Genomic DNA, 18,221 nt, shown 5'->3' on the forward strand with positions numbered 1-18,221 from the left:
TAAAATACTCTATCATAACTAAAACCATGGGGAGTTTATCATAACTGAACCCCAAAGTAAAGGACATACTTGGAGAGCAGTTGGCCTAAAAAGAGGTGTTTTCCAGGCTGAGTGGAAATATGTAAGTCAGTACTGAACTGGACCTTGGAGAACTCTAAGAAAATTAAGTTTTCATCTGGTTCATCTTTATGCTTCTGAGTCTCAGGTCTTTTCTTCTTGCTTACCTCTTCCTATCTCCTTTCAGTTTGGTTTAGACTCCCATAAACATCATCTGTATACATTTCTGCATTATTCTGGGCTGAGGGTTGGGCTATATCAAGTGCAGATATTGGCAGGCCATAATGGATTTATGGCTCTTCTATCTGAAGTCTGGGGAGAAGCCAGACCTTCTGTGGTCTCAGCCATCTGGAGCTAAAATGATGAATCTAGCAATGATGACAAACTCTTCTCTGAATAACATATTTTTCAAAAAATGCAAGTGCTAGAAGCCAGTGGACTTTATTCTATAGAACAGATGATCTGCCCTTAGGCAAGACTACTGAATATGAAATTGGGCAGTAGATTAAAGTAGGGACATAATGTTATAAAAAATAATGACAGCAGAAAGAGAATATAGAAAAAATAAACCCACTATGTAACAGCAGGGCTGCCTGTGGCTGTTTAACATGGGCTCAGAGGTGAAGCAGTTTGCCTGTGGTCCTCCAGCTAGTAAGTGAAAGGGTCTGGATTTGGATTTGGTGCTGCCTGATTGCTAAACCATTCCTCTTGCCATGGAACCACCAAGAAGAAGGTGGGGGGGGGGGGGGGGGATCCATGTTAAGTCATTTTGGGAAATATATTTGCTAAGTATGATCCTCCTGTGGGAGTGCGATTCAGACTTGATTTTGTAGCAGTTCAGGGTTTTGCAACAGAGGAGGGACTTGGTGTGAATCATTTTCCCAGGGCATTAGTCCTGTGTGTCATCTGAAAAATTTATTGGAGAGAAAATGTGAGGTTTTGGAAGACCATTTAGGACGTTATTAGAGTAAAGCAGAAGTGGAATAACAGATGATTTGGAAGGTGAATAAGGTAAAGGTAAGGGAAGATTTTGAGGCCCAGTGATTTTTAGTTCCTTAAAGATGGAAGGATGTTAGAGTCAGCAAGAAGTTACTTTGTATTCAACCCCTTCATTCTAGAGAAGTGAGGAAACTGGTGCCCTAGGTTGGGAAAACTTCACCCAAGAGCAGAGAGATAATTAAGCCCTTTGTCAATCCTATCCAGCCTTTTGTCCAGCTCTTTGCCTCAATTCCCACTGTACCATAAGCCTTAGCTACTAAATTAAAATTAAATTGCAGGTAGTTTTTAAATTAGTGGTGGTTGTGGTTTAGTCGCTAAGTCATGTCTGTTTCTTGCGACCCCATGAACTGTAGCCCGCCAGGCTCCTCTGTCCATGGGATTCCCCAGGCAAGAATACTGGAGTGTGGCATTTCCTTCTCCAGGGGATCTTCGCCACCCAGGGGTTAAACTTGGTCTCCTGCCTTGCAGGCAGATTCTTTACCAACTAAGCTACCAGGGAATTCAAGTTAGTAACCTCTAGTTTATATCCCAACAACGGCAGTCTATGGGGTCACACAGAGTTGGACATGACTGAAGCGACTTAGCAGCAGCAGCAGTAGTTTATATCCCAAGTCCACTTGCTGCCTTCACAGACACATAGGCATTGCCTTATATTTATTTTTAACTGTTACAGTGTCTTCACTACCCTCTGACTCTATGTCTGAAGGGTCAGCTCATTGAATTTATCATAGATCTCTTCCTGAGGCCTTTTTATGATGGCATTTTCACCCCTAGAAGGTCTTGCTCCCTTGAATTGAGGATATTATAATTATGCACGTGGACTGACCTGCACTGCATTTTTAAGGAGTGTCTCTCCCACACAGTCCATTGCGACAGCTGTTCACTTATCCTGTGGTGACTGTTACATGTGAGGAATCTTCCTTTAAAGGGATGTTCCCACTGACACATTTATCAAGACTGCAGGAGTGAAATTTTCTTCTCTTAGGCTTGGCGTCTTAAACCCCCTTATTGTGTAGATGGAAAAAACCATGGTCTCAGGAACTTGGCCTGTGTCACGGTGAGTTTGTGACAGTTGAGGAAGATTGCTGTCCCTCTCAATCAGTGTTCCCATGTGTGAAATGGAGTTGATTCCAGCCCTGTCTACCTCCAAGTGTTTTTATGAGGATAAGTAAGGTAAAATTTGTGAAAAACAGTATGTAAACTGGAAGTGTTACCATCAAGGCTTTTACATCAAGACAAAGTAGTGCTCTTGGAAAATGAGTAAAAATCTGGAACTTCAGGGTGGAAGTTCTCATTGTTTCAAGACTTTCTTACCAGTAGATTATAAAATTCTTGCTGGAAGAGATTTTAGAGGTTAGTCCAACTCTTAATATTTTGCTTATAGAAAAAGGGGGTTGCACAGCTAGTTTCTAGCAGAGCCTAAACTCCAAATTACTGGAGCTCATCCAGCTTCCTTTATTCCATGTATAGCACTTTGTACACAGTGAGAGCTGATTGTGTTTACATTCTAGTGGGTGGGCACATGGCATGACAGGCTTTAAACCACTGCAGAGAAACATGCACAGAACCGTGAGAGCCGACTGAGAAGTATCTCTTATCCCCCGGTTCTGTCCTTGGTTTTGTGGTTTGTCCCAGCAGGGTGTCGAATGACTTCTTCTGAGTTACCGTCTAAAATAACTAGGCATTTCCTGTATTTTCTGATTTGAGGTTAATAAGCACATTTCTTCCTGATTTCTCCTTCATCTAAGCTGTCCTTGTCATTTGGAGGGTGTTGTCATGCTCAGAGAAAGTACATAAGCAAGGATCCTTTCTGCTGTCACAAGTTTCCATGTTACCAGTCACTGTGGTTTGGCAGTTGCCAGGCCAGAAGAAGGGTGGCGATTCCTCTTGGGGTTGCACATGCAGTGGGAGGCCCTGGGAGTGAGCTTCATTTGTGTTTACACCTGCGTTGCATGTCTAACCCTCTTACCTCCCAGCTTTGTAGGAAAGGCGGCAGTCTGACATGATGGTCTGTCATCAAATTGCATCTGTTTCCCTTTCATGTGATCATTTGCAATATGGCTTTATGTGTGGAATGTGTATTAACCTAGAAACATTTGAAATATCCTAAACAAAATGACATTTTCCTTTTTTCTTAACAGAAAATGCCCTAAAAATAATAGAGGACGACGACAGAAGCAAAACCTAGGTCATTTTACTTCAGATACGTCATCCAGAATGGTCTGAACTGGTGACTTTTATATGTACACTGACCATGTGATGTACATTTATTATGTCTTTTTTTAAAGAATGGAAATATTTATTTCAGAGGCCTTATTTTTGGACATTTTTAGTGTAGTACTGTTGGCTCGTATTTAGAATATTCAGCTACAACAGTTTTGGACTGTTTAGTAGTCTTTGTTTTATGTTTTTAAATACAGAAATTGATTTCACAAATTTGTACCACATGGTAATTCTAAGACTTGTTCTTTACCCATGGAATGTAATATTTTTGCAAAGATGGACCACTTCACAAAAGGTTACAAAGTCATACCCACTTCTTCCACAATGACCGCAGCAAATGACCAAGCATGAACTAAAGGTAAAGATGTTTACAGATTACTTTTCTTACAAAAAAAAAAAAATCTAGAAGACACTGTGTTTAGACATTTCAATGTTTTTGAGATTTATTAACTGATTTTTTAGACACTGCCTATCGCATGAAATATAAAGTTGTGTGTGTTAGATGTAAAATATTTATAAGATGTATGGACTGGAATTTGATCATTCCTCTCTTTGAAAAAATAATTCTGAATTAATTTTTGAAAGTATATGGTAGCAATGATGAAACAGATCACGGAAAAGTAGACTTAGATGTTGTGAAAATAGTCTGTTTAACAAGCAGATTGGAATAAAGCCGACTGTCATTTAAACTACTTTAATATACATTCATTTTTAAAGAGAGTATTTGTTTTAACATAAATAAACCAATGGTATCAGTGTTTGTGAATAAAATGCAAAAATGATTGTTAACAATTGGTGCTCTTTGTGTGAGCTTAAAAATCATTTCAGACCTCTATCCAAATTTGTTCTGTAGTAATAGCTATACTAATAGATTGTTGATGTTTAAAGATCTGAAGTGTGAGTAGAATGTGTTCAGCTGTTTAACATGTAGTTTAGGTATTCAGAAGTATGCATGTAGAATTTAAGAATATGTTCAAAATATTAATTTTAATATTTGGTTTGGAAAAGCATGTTATAATATAATGTTTTCACTGTATGGCCTCTGTTTTGGTGTGTTTATTTACTGCATTCTTTGATACTGATATATCAGTACATTTAATATGTGAGATTAATGGAAAAAACAGATTTCTGTTCAAAATTCCCAGCTGCTTTTTATAAATAATGTTTGAAATTGTCTAAAGGCAAAAGGCTTCACCCATCACTTAAAGTTTGCTTGTTTAGTTATTTGGCTTCTAGGCTTAATATTAGTAACACAGTGGCTTTAGGGAACTTTTCTTTTTAAAAAGCTTCCCTCTTCTACCCACACAGTCTTATTTGAGCCCCTTAGTCAGTCAGTAAGCATGTTTGGAACAGCACCCAGTGCTTTGCGAGGGTTCATATTGCAGAACAGTCATCTATGGGTATTTGTAGTTACAAATACTTGACCAGCCTCCAGGGGTGGGGCTTCCAACCCTTTAAGCAACCCTGTTGCCCGTTATCAAGCTAACTTTTTGCTCTCGGTGCCAGAATTGATTGTGGTAAGACATCTTTCACTGAGAACTAATTAAAATGGAGCATAATGGGTCAGCTTCAAATGCTGATAAAATCCACCAGAATCGCCTGTCGAATGTGACAGAAGATGAAGACCAAGATGCCGCTCTCACCATTGTGACTGTGCTGGACAAAGTCGCTGCCATCGTGGACAGCGTGCAGGCCAGCCAGAAGAGGATAGAGGAGAGACACAGGGTGATGGAGAACGCCATCAAGTCCGTCCAGATCGACCTGCTCAAGTTTTCACAGTCACACAGCAACATGGGCTATGTCATTAACAAGTTGTTTGAGAAAACCCGAAAGGTCAGTGCTCACATTAAAGACGTGAAGGCCCGGGTGGAGAAGCAACAAACTCACGTTAAAAAAGTTGAAGCTAAGCAAGAAGAAATAATGAAGAAAAACAAATTCCGTGTGGTCATATTCCAGGTAAGCTGTGTGTTTAACTCAATGACTGCAATCTTTTGCATCCTTTAATGGCCAGCGTGTCCTATCCGAGTTTCCAGTGTCACATGGTGACTGTTGTATACGTGTGTGTGGTGGAGTTCTGTATCAGCAGGGATCTCAGGATAAAGCCTTTTCTCTGTTAACTGGTGTACTATCATGTCCGTGTTTTGAGCTTCTCAACCATTCCATGTAATATGAACTGTGGATCATAGCTGAGTCTATTTCTTGCCTTTGAAACTTAATATTGGTAATCCACTTTTGGGATATTAGCCATATTAGCATGGTGCCCTCTCATAGCCTTTGAGAAGGTTAGAACTAGAAGATAGCGAAGAAGCCTCCAGTTTAAAACACCTCTTTGTTGTATGGGAAAAAAAAAAAAAGAAACTGAGGACCTGTAGCCCCACAATGTGGTTCTTTTCCCTTGCTATGGAGAGCCTGGAAAGCCCTAAACAATAAAAATGTAAACTTTGCAGAAATTAATTTGTCTATTGAATTTTTTGCATATAGTAATGTGTAAGTCACAGTTATAAGCAAAACAGTATTTCTTGATGAACAATCAGGCAGTTTTTGTTTTTTTTCTTATAGTTATACAGGCATAGGAGTCACTTAAGTAATTCCTTATATTTGATTATAATGCCTCTTAGCTGATTTTATATGGTAGTTTTTATGTGGCATTGTGTATTGAGCTAGTAAGTTCCTATCTTCCTATCTTATCTGCACTTGACCCTCATGTTTTTTGAGATAGGAATGCATCCATGGCAAATGCCTAAAACCTCTTGTATGTTTTAAAACTATTATAAATCAAAAGGGAAAAGCTTGAACTCTCATGGTAGAAAAATTGGAAAGTCATTATCAGTCAGTTCACAGAACACCAAATAAATGAGCAAAATTCCACTTTCACCTACTTAAATATTTACAGTTACTGAAACATATTCTGAGTTTAAGAATAGGAAATAACAAGCACTTTCATTTTCTGCTAGTAGAATATTAATTGGTACATTTCTGGAGGGTGGTTTTGGTAGTATGTGTTAAGAACCTTAAAAATTCACAAACCTTTTGGCTTCAAAATTTCACAGCAAAGAACTTGTTCTATGTGTAAAATCAGGAATATGTGCAGGGATGTTCACTAGTGCATATATGTAATGTTATCATGCTGTATTTTTTTAAATGGATGGATGCCCATATGCATACGGGAAAAGCCTAGAAGAATAAAAACAAATTGAAATAGGAACACAGTTGGATTATGTAGGCGGGTATTTGTAAGATACCAGGGATGTGGGCCATTAATGCCCCAGGGGATTCTTTACACTTTAGTCAGTTCTTTGTAGCCCACTGTTGACTGATAAGGTTACACTGGCATAGTAAGTGGTATTTTGGATTTGTTGTGAAGAGCCTGTTAGTTATTTAGGAGAAAGAATGAGAAGAGAAGGTTGCTGATTTCAGAGGTAGGCAGGTTGGACTATACCATCTGAAGAGCTTTGCCATTTCTTACCCCCTGCCACACCCCCCAAGTCCCTGAAAGTCCTTTTCCAGACTTTTTGGGAAAACACACACACACACACACACACACACACACATCTGTCATCTTACTATCAGAAGCCTATGGCAGTGTATGTAATGGGTCTAGATTTAGTACGAGAATATAGTCTTCATTCTTGAATTCACTTTTCCAAGGGCATTAACAGTCATCGGTATATCTCACGCTCCACTTGTGTGAGGCATGCCAGGAAACATTCTTAGTATCCAGCATTTCTTCTGAGAACCTTTCTGTGAAGAGTAGACCAGGTAACAATCAAGATTTCAGTTCAGTTCAGTTCAGTTGCTCAGTCGTGTCTGACTCTTTGCGACCCCATGAACTGCAGCACACCAGGCCTCCCTGTCCATCACCAACTCAGGAGTTCACCCAGACTCACGTCCATCGAGTTGGTGATGCCATCAAGTGATCTCATACTCTGTCATCCCCTTCTCCTCCTGCCCCCAATCCCTCCCAGCATCAGAGTCTTTTCCAATGAGTCAGCTCTTCTCATGAGGTGGCCAGAGTATTGGAATTTCAGCTTCAGCATCAGTCCTTCCAATGAACACCCAGGACTGATCTCCTTTAGAATGGACTGGTTGGATCTCCTTGCAGTCCAAGGGACTCTCAAGAGTCTTCTCCAACACCACAGTTGAAAAGCATCAATTCTTTGGCACTCAACTTTCTTCACAGTCCAACTCTCACATCCATACATGACCACTGGAAAAACCATAGCCTTGACTAGATGGACCTTTGTTGGCAAAGTAATGTCTCTGCTTTTGAATATGCTGTCTAGGTTGGTCATAACTTTCCTTCCAAGGAGTAAGCATCTTTTAATTTCATGGCTCCAGTCATCATCTGCAGTGATTTTGGAGCCCCCCAAAATAAAGTCTGCCACTGTTTCCCCATCTATTTGCCATGAATTGATGGGACCAGATGCCATGATCTTCGTTTTCTGAATGTTGAGTTTTAAGCCCACTTTTTCACTCTCCACTTTCACTTTGATCAAGAGGCTTTTTAGTTCCTCTTCACTTTCTGCCATAAGGGTGGTGTCATCTGCATATCTGAGGTTATTGATATTTCTCCCAGCAATCTTGATTCCAGCTTGTGCTTCTTCCAGCCCATCGTTTCTCGTGATGTACTCTGCATATAAGTTAAATAAGCATGGTGACAATATACACCCTCGACGGACTCCTTTTCCTATTTGGAACCAGTCTGTTGTTCCATGTCCAGTTCTAACTGTTGCTTCCTGACCTGCATATACGTTTCTCAAGAGGCAGATCAGGTGGTCTGGTATTCCATCTCTTTCAGAATTTTCCATAGTTTTTCATGATCCACACAGTCAAAGGCTTTGGCATAGTCAATAAAGCAGAAATAGATGTTTTTCTGGAACTCTCTTGCTTTTTCCATGATCCAGCGGATGTTGGCAATTTTATCTCTGGTTCCTCTGCCTTTTCTAAAACCAGCTTGAACATCTGGAAGTTCACGGTTCACGTATTGCTACAACCTGACTTGGAGAATTTTGAACATTACTTTACTACCGTGTGAGATGAGTGCAATCGTGCGGTAGTTTGAGCATTCTTTGGCATTGCCTTTGGGGGAATGAAAACTGACCTTTTCCAGTCCTGCTGGAAAATACTGCTGACTTTTCTAAATTTGCTGGTGTATTGAGTGCAGCACTTTCACAGCATCATCTTTCAGGATTTGAAATAGCTCAACTGGAATTCCATCACCTCCACTAGCTTTGTTAGTAGTGATGCTTCCTAAGGCCCACTTGACTTCACATTCCCAGATGTCTGGCTCTAGGTGAGTGAGCACACCATTGCGATTATCTTGGTCATGAAGATGTTTTTTGTACAGTTCTTCTGTGTATTCTTGCCACCTCTTCTTAATATCTTCTGCTTCTATTAAGTCCATACCATTTCTGTCCTTTATTGAGCCTATCTTTGCATGAAATGTTCCCTTGGTATCTCTAATTTTCTTGAAGAGATCTCTAGTCTTTCCCATTCTATTGTTTTCCTCTATTTCTTTGCACTGGTCGCTGAGGAAGGCTTTCTTATCTCTCCTTGCTATTCCTTGGAACTCTGCCTTCAGATGCTTATATCTTTCTTTTTCTCCGTTGCTTTTGGCTTCTCTTCTTTTCACAGCTATTTGTAAGGCCTCCCCAGACAGCCATTTTGCTTTTTTGCATTTCTTTTCCATGGGGATGGTCTTGATCCCTGTCTCCTGTACAATGTCATGAACCTCTGTCCATAGTTCATCAGGCACTCTTATCTATCTGATCTAGGCCCTTGAATCTATTTCTCACTTCCACTGTATAGTCATAAGGGATTTGATTTAGGCCATGCCTGAATGGTCTAGTGGTTTTTCCTACTTTCTTCAATGTAAGTCTGAATTCGGCAATAAGGACTTCAGTGCCTTAATAAAACAGGAGTTTCTGAAAAGTCCTAATTGTCTCGTGTGTGTCTGTTGACATACAATTCTTTTAAAAAGTTGTTTCTGTAACCTGTTTATTCCCTGAAATTTGCTATGTTTTTCTTTTCTTTGAGCCCCAGCAGTTATTAGAATGAATAAAAGATGGTATGAAAAAGCAGCTAAGAGGCATAATGCTGTGAAGAGTCTGTGAAATCAAGTTGTGCAGAGTAAGCAGCCCCTTGTCAATAAGCAGTAGCTATCTCATGTGGTTGGGAGTGCTTGTGAAGAAAAGATACTGCAGCTACCAGTGGATTTGGGGCTTCTTAGATGTTGGAACACAGAATACAGCATTCATATGGTTCTTTGTAGCAGTTATAATTCTTATAATTTTTTTTGGCTGCTCCACTTGTGGGATCTCAGTTCCCTGACCAGGCACTGAGTCTGTGCCACTGCAGTGAAAGAGCCAAATCTTAACCACTAGATCACCAGAGAATTCCCCAAATTCTTCAAATTTATTCTCATAGTTAATATATGTATATATATGTGTATATACACACACACACACAACTTTATTGAGACTGTGCCTTCTACTAAAATTAACTTGAAGATGAGTAATTTAGCTGTAACATGCTTACCTTTCCATTTGGGTTTTTCCTCAAAAAGATTTCCCTGGATATATCTTTCGGTGGCAGACTTTATTGGTACTTTATCTCCCCCAGTTGTGTACAGCGGAGCTTTTACCTAATCCTGGACATTGGCTTTGGAAAAAAGTATCTGCTCTGTATCATACAATTATGATTTCTTTTTGAACACGCTTTCACCTTGGTGACCTTCTCACCATGAAAGCCAGGAAGGAGGATTATCATACCTTCTAACAATTTTGCTTACTAACCACATGCCTTTGCTTCCCAAATGAGGTATTAGGCCTTTCCCTAATGATAAGCTCCGGACTTATCAATATTCAGACTTCTCCTAGCTGTACTACTTTGATAATCATGGCCACTATACTCTGATTCATAGTACTTGTTTTGTTACAAAACTCATCTTCTTACCTAGAATTTTACATGAAAAAATGCATAATAATTATACTTGGAAATCAACTATAATTCAACCCTAATTGTTTTTAATTATTATTATAGTGTATTCACCACTAACTCATGATATCTCTGAAGCATAGGCATTACAGCAAATAGATTCACTTAACAAGTTCTTTCTCTGACTTCACCTCTGTTTTGTTTTGTTGTTAAGCCTGATTTTGTAGAGTTTGTTGTGCACTTGAAGGAGGGTTTGTGATTTCTGAGTTGAGCCAGGTCTGATTTCTCTACAGCAGGATTGTGAAGGTTTTTCTCACTGAACAGTAATGATTCTTCAGCTTTGTTTCTAATACCTCCTCAGTCTATACGCACACAGGCAGGACTGCTGAAGCCACTCCCTGTAGCAGGTGGTCAGGAAAAGAGAGGAATAAAGTTGCAGCTTCTAACTGATTCATCAGAGAGCTATCAGTTACCCACCCTGACTTTTTTTTTAAGCTACTAGACTGTCCATCCTATAGCCTAATAATTAAATTTTAAGTAAATATCCAAAGAAATAAAGTTCCGGAGATTCCTTCTTGACTATCGGGCTGATAGGTTTTGGAATGTATATGAATATACATTCTTACATAGTAAATTTTTTTGGTTGAACAGATTTAATCTGGATCTCAAAGTAAGGGCACATTTTTTTGTTAGTTTGTTTTGTTTTAGATGTATTCATTTTTTGTCTGTGGTAGGTCTTTGTTGCTACACAGGGCTTTCTCTAGTTGTGGCGAGCGGGGCTAATCTGTAGCTGTAGTTCGCTACAAGGTGGCTTCTCTTGTTGCAGAGCACAGGCTCTAGAATTTGTGGGCTTCGGCAGTTGTCACACACGGGCTTGATAGTCGCAACTTGTGGGCTCTAGAGTGTGGACTGAGTAGCTGTGATGCATGGACTTAGTTGTGGACCAGGGGTTGAACCAATGTGTCCCCTGCATTACACAGTGGATTCTTAACCACTGGACCCCCTGGGAAGCCTGGCAGCATAGTTTCTTTTTAAAAAATTCATCGGTTCAGTTAGAAATCTCATGATCTTTGAAGTTTTTCTGGTTTAGTTTTACCAGTAACCTGTAAATAGTGAATTGAGGTCCTTTAGCAGCTGTGTTTTTGGGCTCATTCTCAAGGTTACTAGTGTCTGCCAGTTCAATCCAATTCTCATCCTTACCCTTTGACACATTGACATAGTTATTCCCTCCCTCTCTTCTTCTCTTTTGCACATTTGTAGTCTCCCTTTCTTCTTAAAACTTCTTTCGCCTGGGCTTCTGGGGGTGTCCCCCTCTCTTGGGTTTCCTCCTGCCTCACTGGCTGATATTTTTCCATTTTGATTCTTTCTCATCTCTTCCTTCTTATCTTTAGGTCCCAAATCCATTTATCTGTCTATAACACCAAAATTCAAAAATTTCTAAAAATAAATTTTTTGTAACTTATTTGGCAGCAAGACCTAACTTGACTTGAACTCATTTGAAGGCAAAACCCAACCTCAAGTAGCATGAGGCTATTTGTACTGTTTATGCCACCCTGGAATGAATGTTCGTATTTTTTTTCTTCCCAAGATCTCACTGGGAATGTTAGATATTATTTTCCCAAATCTGAAATATTCTGATTTTTAAAAGGTACTTTGCTTCCAGGGAGTTTTGAGTAATGGAGTGTAGACCCACTCACTCAATCTCTTGGTGGTCTCTTTCAACTGGTCATGATTTTTAGTTTCATCTTTATGTTAATGACTCCTAGAGATATAAATCTCTAGTCCAGACCTCTCCTGAATTCCAGACTTATATATTCATCTGCTTACTTGTCATCTCTGCATGGATGTACAGTGGACATCTTAAAGTTGGCATGCTCAGCATCTTAGTCAGTATCCTTCCCCTCCAGTCTCTGCCTCCCACTGTCTTCCCAATCTTCAGTTCAGTTCAGTTCAGTCGCTCAGTTATGTCCAACTCCTTGCGACCCCATGAATCACAGCACACCAGGCCTCCCTGTCCATCACCAATTCTCGGAATTCACTCAGACTCACGTCCATCGAGTCCGTGATGCCATCCAGCCATCTCATCCTCGGTCGTCCCCTTCTCCTCCTGCCCCCAATCCCTCCCAGCATCAGAGTCTTTTCCAATGAGTCAACTCTTTGCATGAGGTGGCCAAAGTACTGGCATTTCAGCTTTAGCATCATTCCTTCCAAAAAACATCCAGAACTGATCTCCTTTAGAATGGACTGGTTGGATCTCCTTGCAGTCCAAGGGACTCTCAAGAGTCTTCTCCAATACCATAGCTCAAAAGCATCAATTCTTCGGCGCTTAGCTTTCTTCATAGTCCAACTCTCACATCCATACATGACCACTGGAAAAACCATAGCCTTGACTTGACGGACCTTTGTTGGCAAAGTAATGTCTCTGCTTTTGAACATGCCATCTAGGTTGGTCATAACTTTTCTTCCAAGGAGTAAGCGTCTTTTAATTTCATGGCTGCAATCACCATCTGCAGTGATTTCAGAGCCCCCCAAAATAGTCTGCCACTGTTTCCATTGTTTCCCTATCTGTTTGCCATGAAGTGATGGGACGAGATGCCGTGATCTTAGTTTTCTGAATGTTGAGCTTTAAGCCAACTTTTTCCCAATCTTAGTGAAATGCAAATCTGTCCTTCATTTGCTCAGGCCCTGGACTTGAGAATCATCACCCTCGATGTCTCCACATGTCAGTCTAGCAGTGGATCCCATTGACTGCTGCCTTCACAGTGGATCTGGAATCAGACCGCTTCTCACCACCACCTCGGCCAACACCCTGACCACCTCTCACCTGATTGAGCTCAGTGGTCTCTACCTGCTCTCCCTGCTTCTCATTACCCTCGGCTGCCTCATTTCAACAGGCTGACCCTTTTACAGCATGAGTCAAATCATGTCACCCAGAACATTTTAGAAGGCTTCCTATCACACCTCTGGAATAAGAGCCACATTCGTTATTGGCTACAGAGCCTTATGTGCCCTGGCCCTCTCGCTCCCTCTCTTACCTTCTCTCCTTCTGTTGACCCTTGATCATTCTGCTTCAGTCACGATGCCTTCTTTGCTTTCTCCTTTCCTCCCTGGGATATGCGTTACCTTCAGGTCTAGGCTTGGATGTCACCTTCTTAGTGAGACCTTTCCGAGCATCCTCCCCAGTCACTGTGTATCCCCACTCCCCATTTTATTTTTCACTTTAACATTTATTACCATCTAACATACTATATAGATAACTTGTTTATTTCTCTTTCTGAGAATACAGGTTCTTTTACTGTTTTACTCACAGGAGGTTCTCAGTGCCCAGAATATTGACTAATACATTGTGGGTGCTTAGTAACAATTTGTTGAGTGAAGGCATGTGTTTCTTTGTTCCAGCAGTCATTTGTTGAGCATACCTACTATGTGCAAGGCACTCTGATAGATGCTGGGCATAAATCATAAATAAGATACACCTTGGCTTTCATGGAACCTATTAATTTAGTGAAGGCCCCAGGGAGACATACATAAATGAATAGAGCTCCAGTTCAATTCAGACTGTGAAAAATATTGTTAAGTAGATGGTTGGATGGCATCACTGACTTAATGCACATGAATCTGAGCAAACTCTGAGAGATAATGAAGTACAGGGAAGCCTGGTGTGCTGCAGTCCGTGGGGTCACAAAGAGTCGGACATGACTTATTAAGTGAACAGCAAGTACTTTGGTGTCATTTGGGTATAAATTGGAGACAGAATTGGTCTCTTGGGGAGGTTGGGCATGTTTGACTCAAAGATTTTGTTCACAAAGTTGAGCATTTAAAGGAATTTAGTTAAGATAGCAAAAACCACATATGTGAAGATGTGGAGGGATGAGAACAGCATGTGTTGGAGGGGCTCAGAGTGTTTGTGTGGCTGGATGGGAGGACTGGGAAAGCAGGTGTAGTTCCAACCAAAGAGCTATCTAATTATACTAAAGAATTTGAACTCTTTCTTTGTCCTTTGAGTATTGATGAGCTCCCAAATGTTTTAAAGTAGAGGATGGATGTGATCAGATGTATGTTTTAGAAACATTTCACAGGAAATACTCAGGTGATATGGTGGTGAAGGTATTTCATAAGTTCAGGGCTAAGATTACGGAGCCTGAATTAAGACATTGGTAGAGGCAAGGAGGAAGGAAGAGGGAACAGAGTAATTACTAGATGGTAAGCAGTGTTACCGACAGTGCTTGGTGATCAGTTGGATGTTGGATGAGAGCAGGGAATATTTGGGACGGTGATTCTGAGGTTTCTCTCTGGGTGACAACTGGAGGTATTAGTGCTGAGAGGTCCGGGAAAGGGTGACGGCTGGGCCTTGATTTTTGGATAAGTTAGAGGTGCCTGCGTTACATCTAGGTGAAGAAGTCTGCCTGCCAGTTAGAAATGAGTCTTCATCTTAGGGGAAGGGGAGAGGTGAAGGGAAGATTTGTTGAGTCTGCTTGCCATTGGATTTGAAGGTAGAGCAGTGGAGAACGTTGCTCAGGGTGAGCTTGGGAGATGAAGAAAAAGAAACCTTGAGAAACACCAGCATTTAAGGAGCGGGTGGAGGATAAGCAACCTGTGGAGGAGATTGAAAAGGTGTGGCTGGAAGGTCCAAGAATCCACAGCTAACAAGCTTGCTTTCTCTCTCCTTCAGGAGGAGGTTCAGTGTCCGACGTCCCTTTCTGTCGTGAAAGACAGAAGCTTGATTGAGAGTCCAGAGGAGGAGGACGAAGTCTTTGATACCCCAGTTGATCTGTCTTCAGATGAAGAATATTTCGTTGAAGAGAGCAGGTCTGCCAGGCTTAGAAAGTCAGGCAAGGAGCGCATTGATAACATCAAAAAGGCCTTTTCCAAAGAAAACATGCAGAAGACGCGGCAGAATTTTGACAAGAAAGTGAACAGAATTAGGACTAGAATAGTGACCCCAGAGAGGAGAGAGCGGCTGAGACAGTCGGGGGAGAGACTGAAGCAGTCAGGGGAGAGGTTTAAGAAATCCATTACCAATGCAGCTCCCTCAAGGGAAGCTTTTAAGATGCGTAGCCTTCGGAAAAATCGAGCCATGGCTGAGGGTCCAGAAGAGGTCCGGGAGGTGGGGGTGGACATCATTGCCAGGGGTGAGGCTCTAGGCCCCATCAGTGAGCGCTACCCCGAGGTGCTCAGTGAAACAGACCCTGAGGAGGCCAGTGCCGCGCGTCCTCCCCAAGAAGGTGGGGAGATCTCGATCCCCGAGCCTCTGAAAGTTACTTTTAAACCCCAGGTGAAAGTAGAGGATGATGAATCTCTTTTGCTAGATTTAAAGCAGTAATTATAAAGAGGAATTAAATATATTATAATTGTAAGTCTCCTTAATCACACAATCTTAGTTTAATTAATATAGTCATTTACATGTATATGCCATATAGGAAAACATAAATGATATGCTTGTTTCATTTCTTAGGTTTTAAATCTTCAAGATAATAAGTTATTAATATACATTTCCTTGTAACCTCCTGGGGAATTCTTTTTTTTTCCCTCCCCTGGAGAACATTTTTTTTCCCCTCTCCTCCCCCAGGGCTTATTTGATTCTATCAGCTTCCTCTCTTAGGTCACTCTCATGGCAGCTGTGGATTTTTAAGTTCATTTCTCTTGCCCATCAAAAAAAATAGTTTCCTAGTGAGGGCTAGTTAGGTATTTGCTGCTGCTGCTGCTGCTAAGTCGCTTCAGTCGTGTCCAACTCTGTGCGACCCCATGGACGGCAGCCCACCAGGCTCTGCTGTCCCTGGGATTCTCCAGGCAAGAACACTGGAGTGGGTTGCCATTTCCTTCTCCAGTGCATGAAAGTGAAAAGTGAAAGTGAAGTTGCTCAGTCGTGTTCGACTCCTAGCGACCCCGTGAACTGCAGCCTACCATGCTCCTCCATCCGTGGGATTTTCTAGCCAAGAGTACTGGAGTCGGGTGCCATTGCCTTCTCCAAGGTGTTTGCTAGTCTCCAAGAAATGAAGGGCAAATTTGTGGCCATGATTTATTTGCAAGTCAACTCTTGATTTTGGTCTAGATTAATACAAGGTGAATAACTCATGTGTGGATTTTATCTATCTGTTCAAATCAATAGATTTGTTAGTAAATTGGCAGTCACACCCCTTTTTGATGCCTTTGCATAAAAACATGGAAGTGCTGGACTCGAGCACTCGGTTCTGGCATCAGAGCCTTGCTTATAGCAAGCCACTTGGCAAGTCGTCTGCTGATCGTCTGATCAGTGAAATGAAGAGAGTTCACCTGTACTGCCCACCCCAGAGGACTGCTGTGAAGATTAATGAAATGTTACACATTCTGGGGGGAGCAAGAACCATTTCCAGAGAAAAGAAACCCCACTGGTTCCTCAAAAACAGAATCGAAATAATTACATCTTCTGAAAAAGCCATGAGCTCCAAGCAGTAAGGACCTAGGTGGGACAGACACTAAAGTTGGTTTTCCTTTTCACAGAATCAGGAATGAAAAATAAAGGTTTGGGTGACATCTGTTTCATCAGAGACTAAACCCAGATCTTGGGTTTGAGTTGGGTCTTAAAACATTTCCTGGAAAATTCTTCTCTGATTAACTTCTGCACAGATCTCTGGTGGACTAGAGCAGCATGCTTGAGCATCGTGAACTCTGCAACTGTGCTGTACCTTCAAGAGGCCTCTCTAAAGCCAGACCTTGTGCAGTGTTCGGCAATGACCTCAAAGGTTTCTGATTTCTGGAGTGAACCCCTCAAGGCCCACCTGTCTAAAACAGTGTTCAGGGAGTTCATCACAGCTGCTTTGGGAGGAAGCCAGATTCTACCTGTCAGTTAGCTGTAAATCTTAACTGATCAGCTAAGTAGCTGATTCAGAAGTAGATGTTATTGTTAAAGAGAAAAATGATCATACTGGTTCCTCAATTATGTATGTTTAAACCTTTAGATTTGAGAAAGGGAAGAAATGGAATTAGGGAATTTGAAGAATCTGAAGAGTTTTGGACAACAGTTAGCTTTCAGATCAGTTTTAGATGCTCTGGTAGTAACTAAAAATTGTACACACACACACACAAATCAGCTTTAAAATATTTAACTGAGTTACCCAGCTATTGGGTTTGGGAGTTTGATTCAGTATCATTTCCTCTTCACTGTGCATGAATACATAAAATTGTGAATTATTCATCTCATTATCTTTTTATAAAGTGTATACAGCTTTGAACAATACTTCCAAAGGAATAATTTTTAAAATGTTATGGTTTAGCAAAAGCTTGGCTGCCTAATCAAATATTTCCTTAAAGCCATAATAAATTTGAATTAAAAAAGATATTAATACAAAGTTTGATGTCATTGTCCTATTTGTAAATATTTTTGCTGATAATAAAAGCAAACAATATGGCATGAATCTGATATAGTAACCTTGCTTATGATAGATATGTTTCTAGGTTAAGCAGAATGTAAAGAAGTTATAGGCTGTGTTTTTTCTGGCACCGTGCAGAGTAATGGAGAAGGAAATGGCATCCCACTCCAGTATTCATGCCTGGAAAATTCCATGGACAGAGAAGCCTGGTGGGCTGCAGTCCATGGGGTCACAGAGAGTAGGCCATGACTGAGTGCATCAGTACAGTATGCAGAGTAAATATCAATTGAACTAACATTTTTTTTTTGCAGATACCACTGTCAAGTAATTTTTGTCAAGTCCTTTTGTTTACTGACTCATTATATAACCAGGCTTTACATGTTAATGGAATGTTTCCCACATAGGTACATCTGAATTTTGATATAGAAGATATTGTAGCCTGGTCAACTCTTCATCATGGTGGACTTTGAACAATTTCCATGTTCCCAGAGGTTCATTGTAACTTTTTCGTTTATTTTAGGCTGTGCTAGGTCTTCCGTGATCTTCCGGCTTTCTCTAGTTGTGGCTAGTGGGGGCTGCTACTCTCTAGCTGTGTGCCTTCTTCTCGCCGTGGTGGCTTCTCCCGGTTCAGAGAGAACATGGGCGCAGTAGTTATGT

The 18,221-nt window shown here is 40.9% G+C and overlaps 2 protein-coding genes across 2 annotated transcripts in view; both read left to right on the top strand.

The window, feature by feature from the left end:
* The window catches only part of TMEFF1 (transmembrane protein with EGF like and two follistatin like domains 1), a 144,591-nt gene extending 141,309 nt beyond the window's left edge, over positions 1-3,282 (top strand). Inside the window, exon 11 of the mRNA XM_052645070.1 lies at positions 3,198-3,282. Coding sequence (XP_052501030.1) covers positions 3,198-3,282 — 85 coding nt within the window. The remainder of the gene's footprint in view (positions 1-3,197) is intronic.
* A 1,450-nt stretch (positions 3,283-4,732) lies between these two features.
* CAVIN4 (caveolae associated protein 4) lies at positions 4,733-17,516 on the top strand. Its single transcript, XM_052644703.1, has 2 exons — positions 4,733-5,235; positions 14,888-17,516. The coding sequence occupies exons 1-2, from the start codon at positions 4,828-4,830 to the stop codon at positions 15,536-15,538; spliced, it is 1,059 nt and encodes a 352-aa protein (XP_052500663.1). The 5' UTR covers positions 4,733-4,827; the 3' UTR covers positions 15,539-17,516.
* The last annotated feature ends 705 nt before the right edge of the window (positions 17,517-18,221 follow it).

This window comes from Budorcas taxicolor, chromosome 8 (assembly GCF_023091745.1).
Source record: "Budorcas taxicolor isolate Tak-1 chromosome 8, Takin1.1, whole genome shotgun sequence".
NCBI lineage: Eukaryota > Metazoa > Chordata > Mammalia > Artiodactyla > Bovidae > Budorcas > Budorcas taxicolor.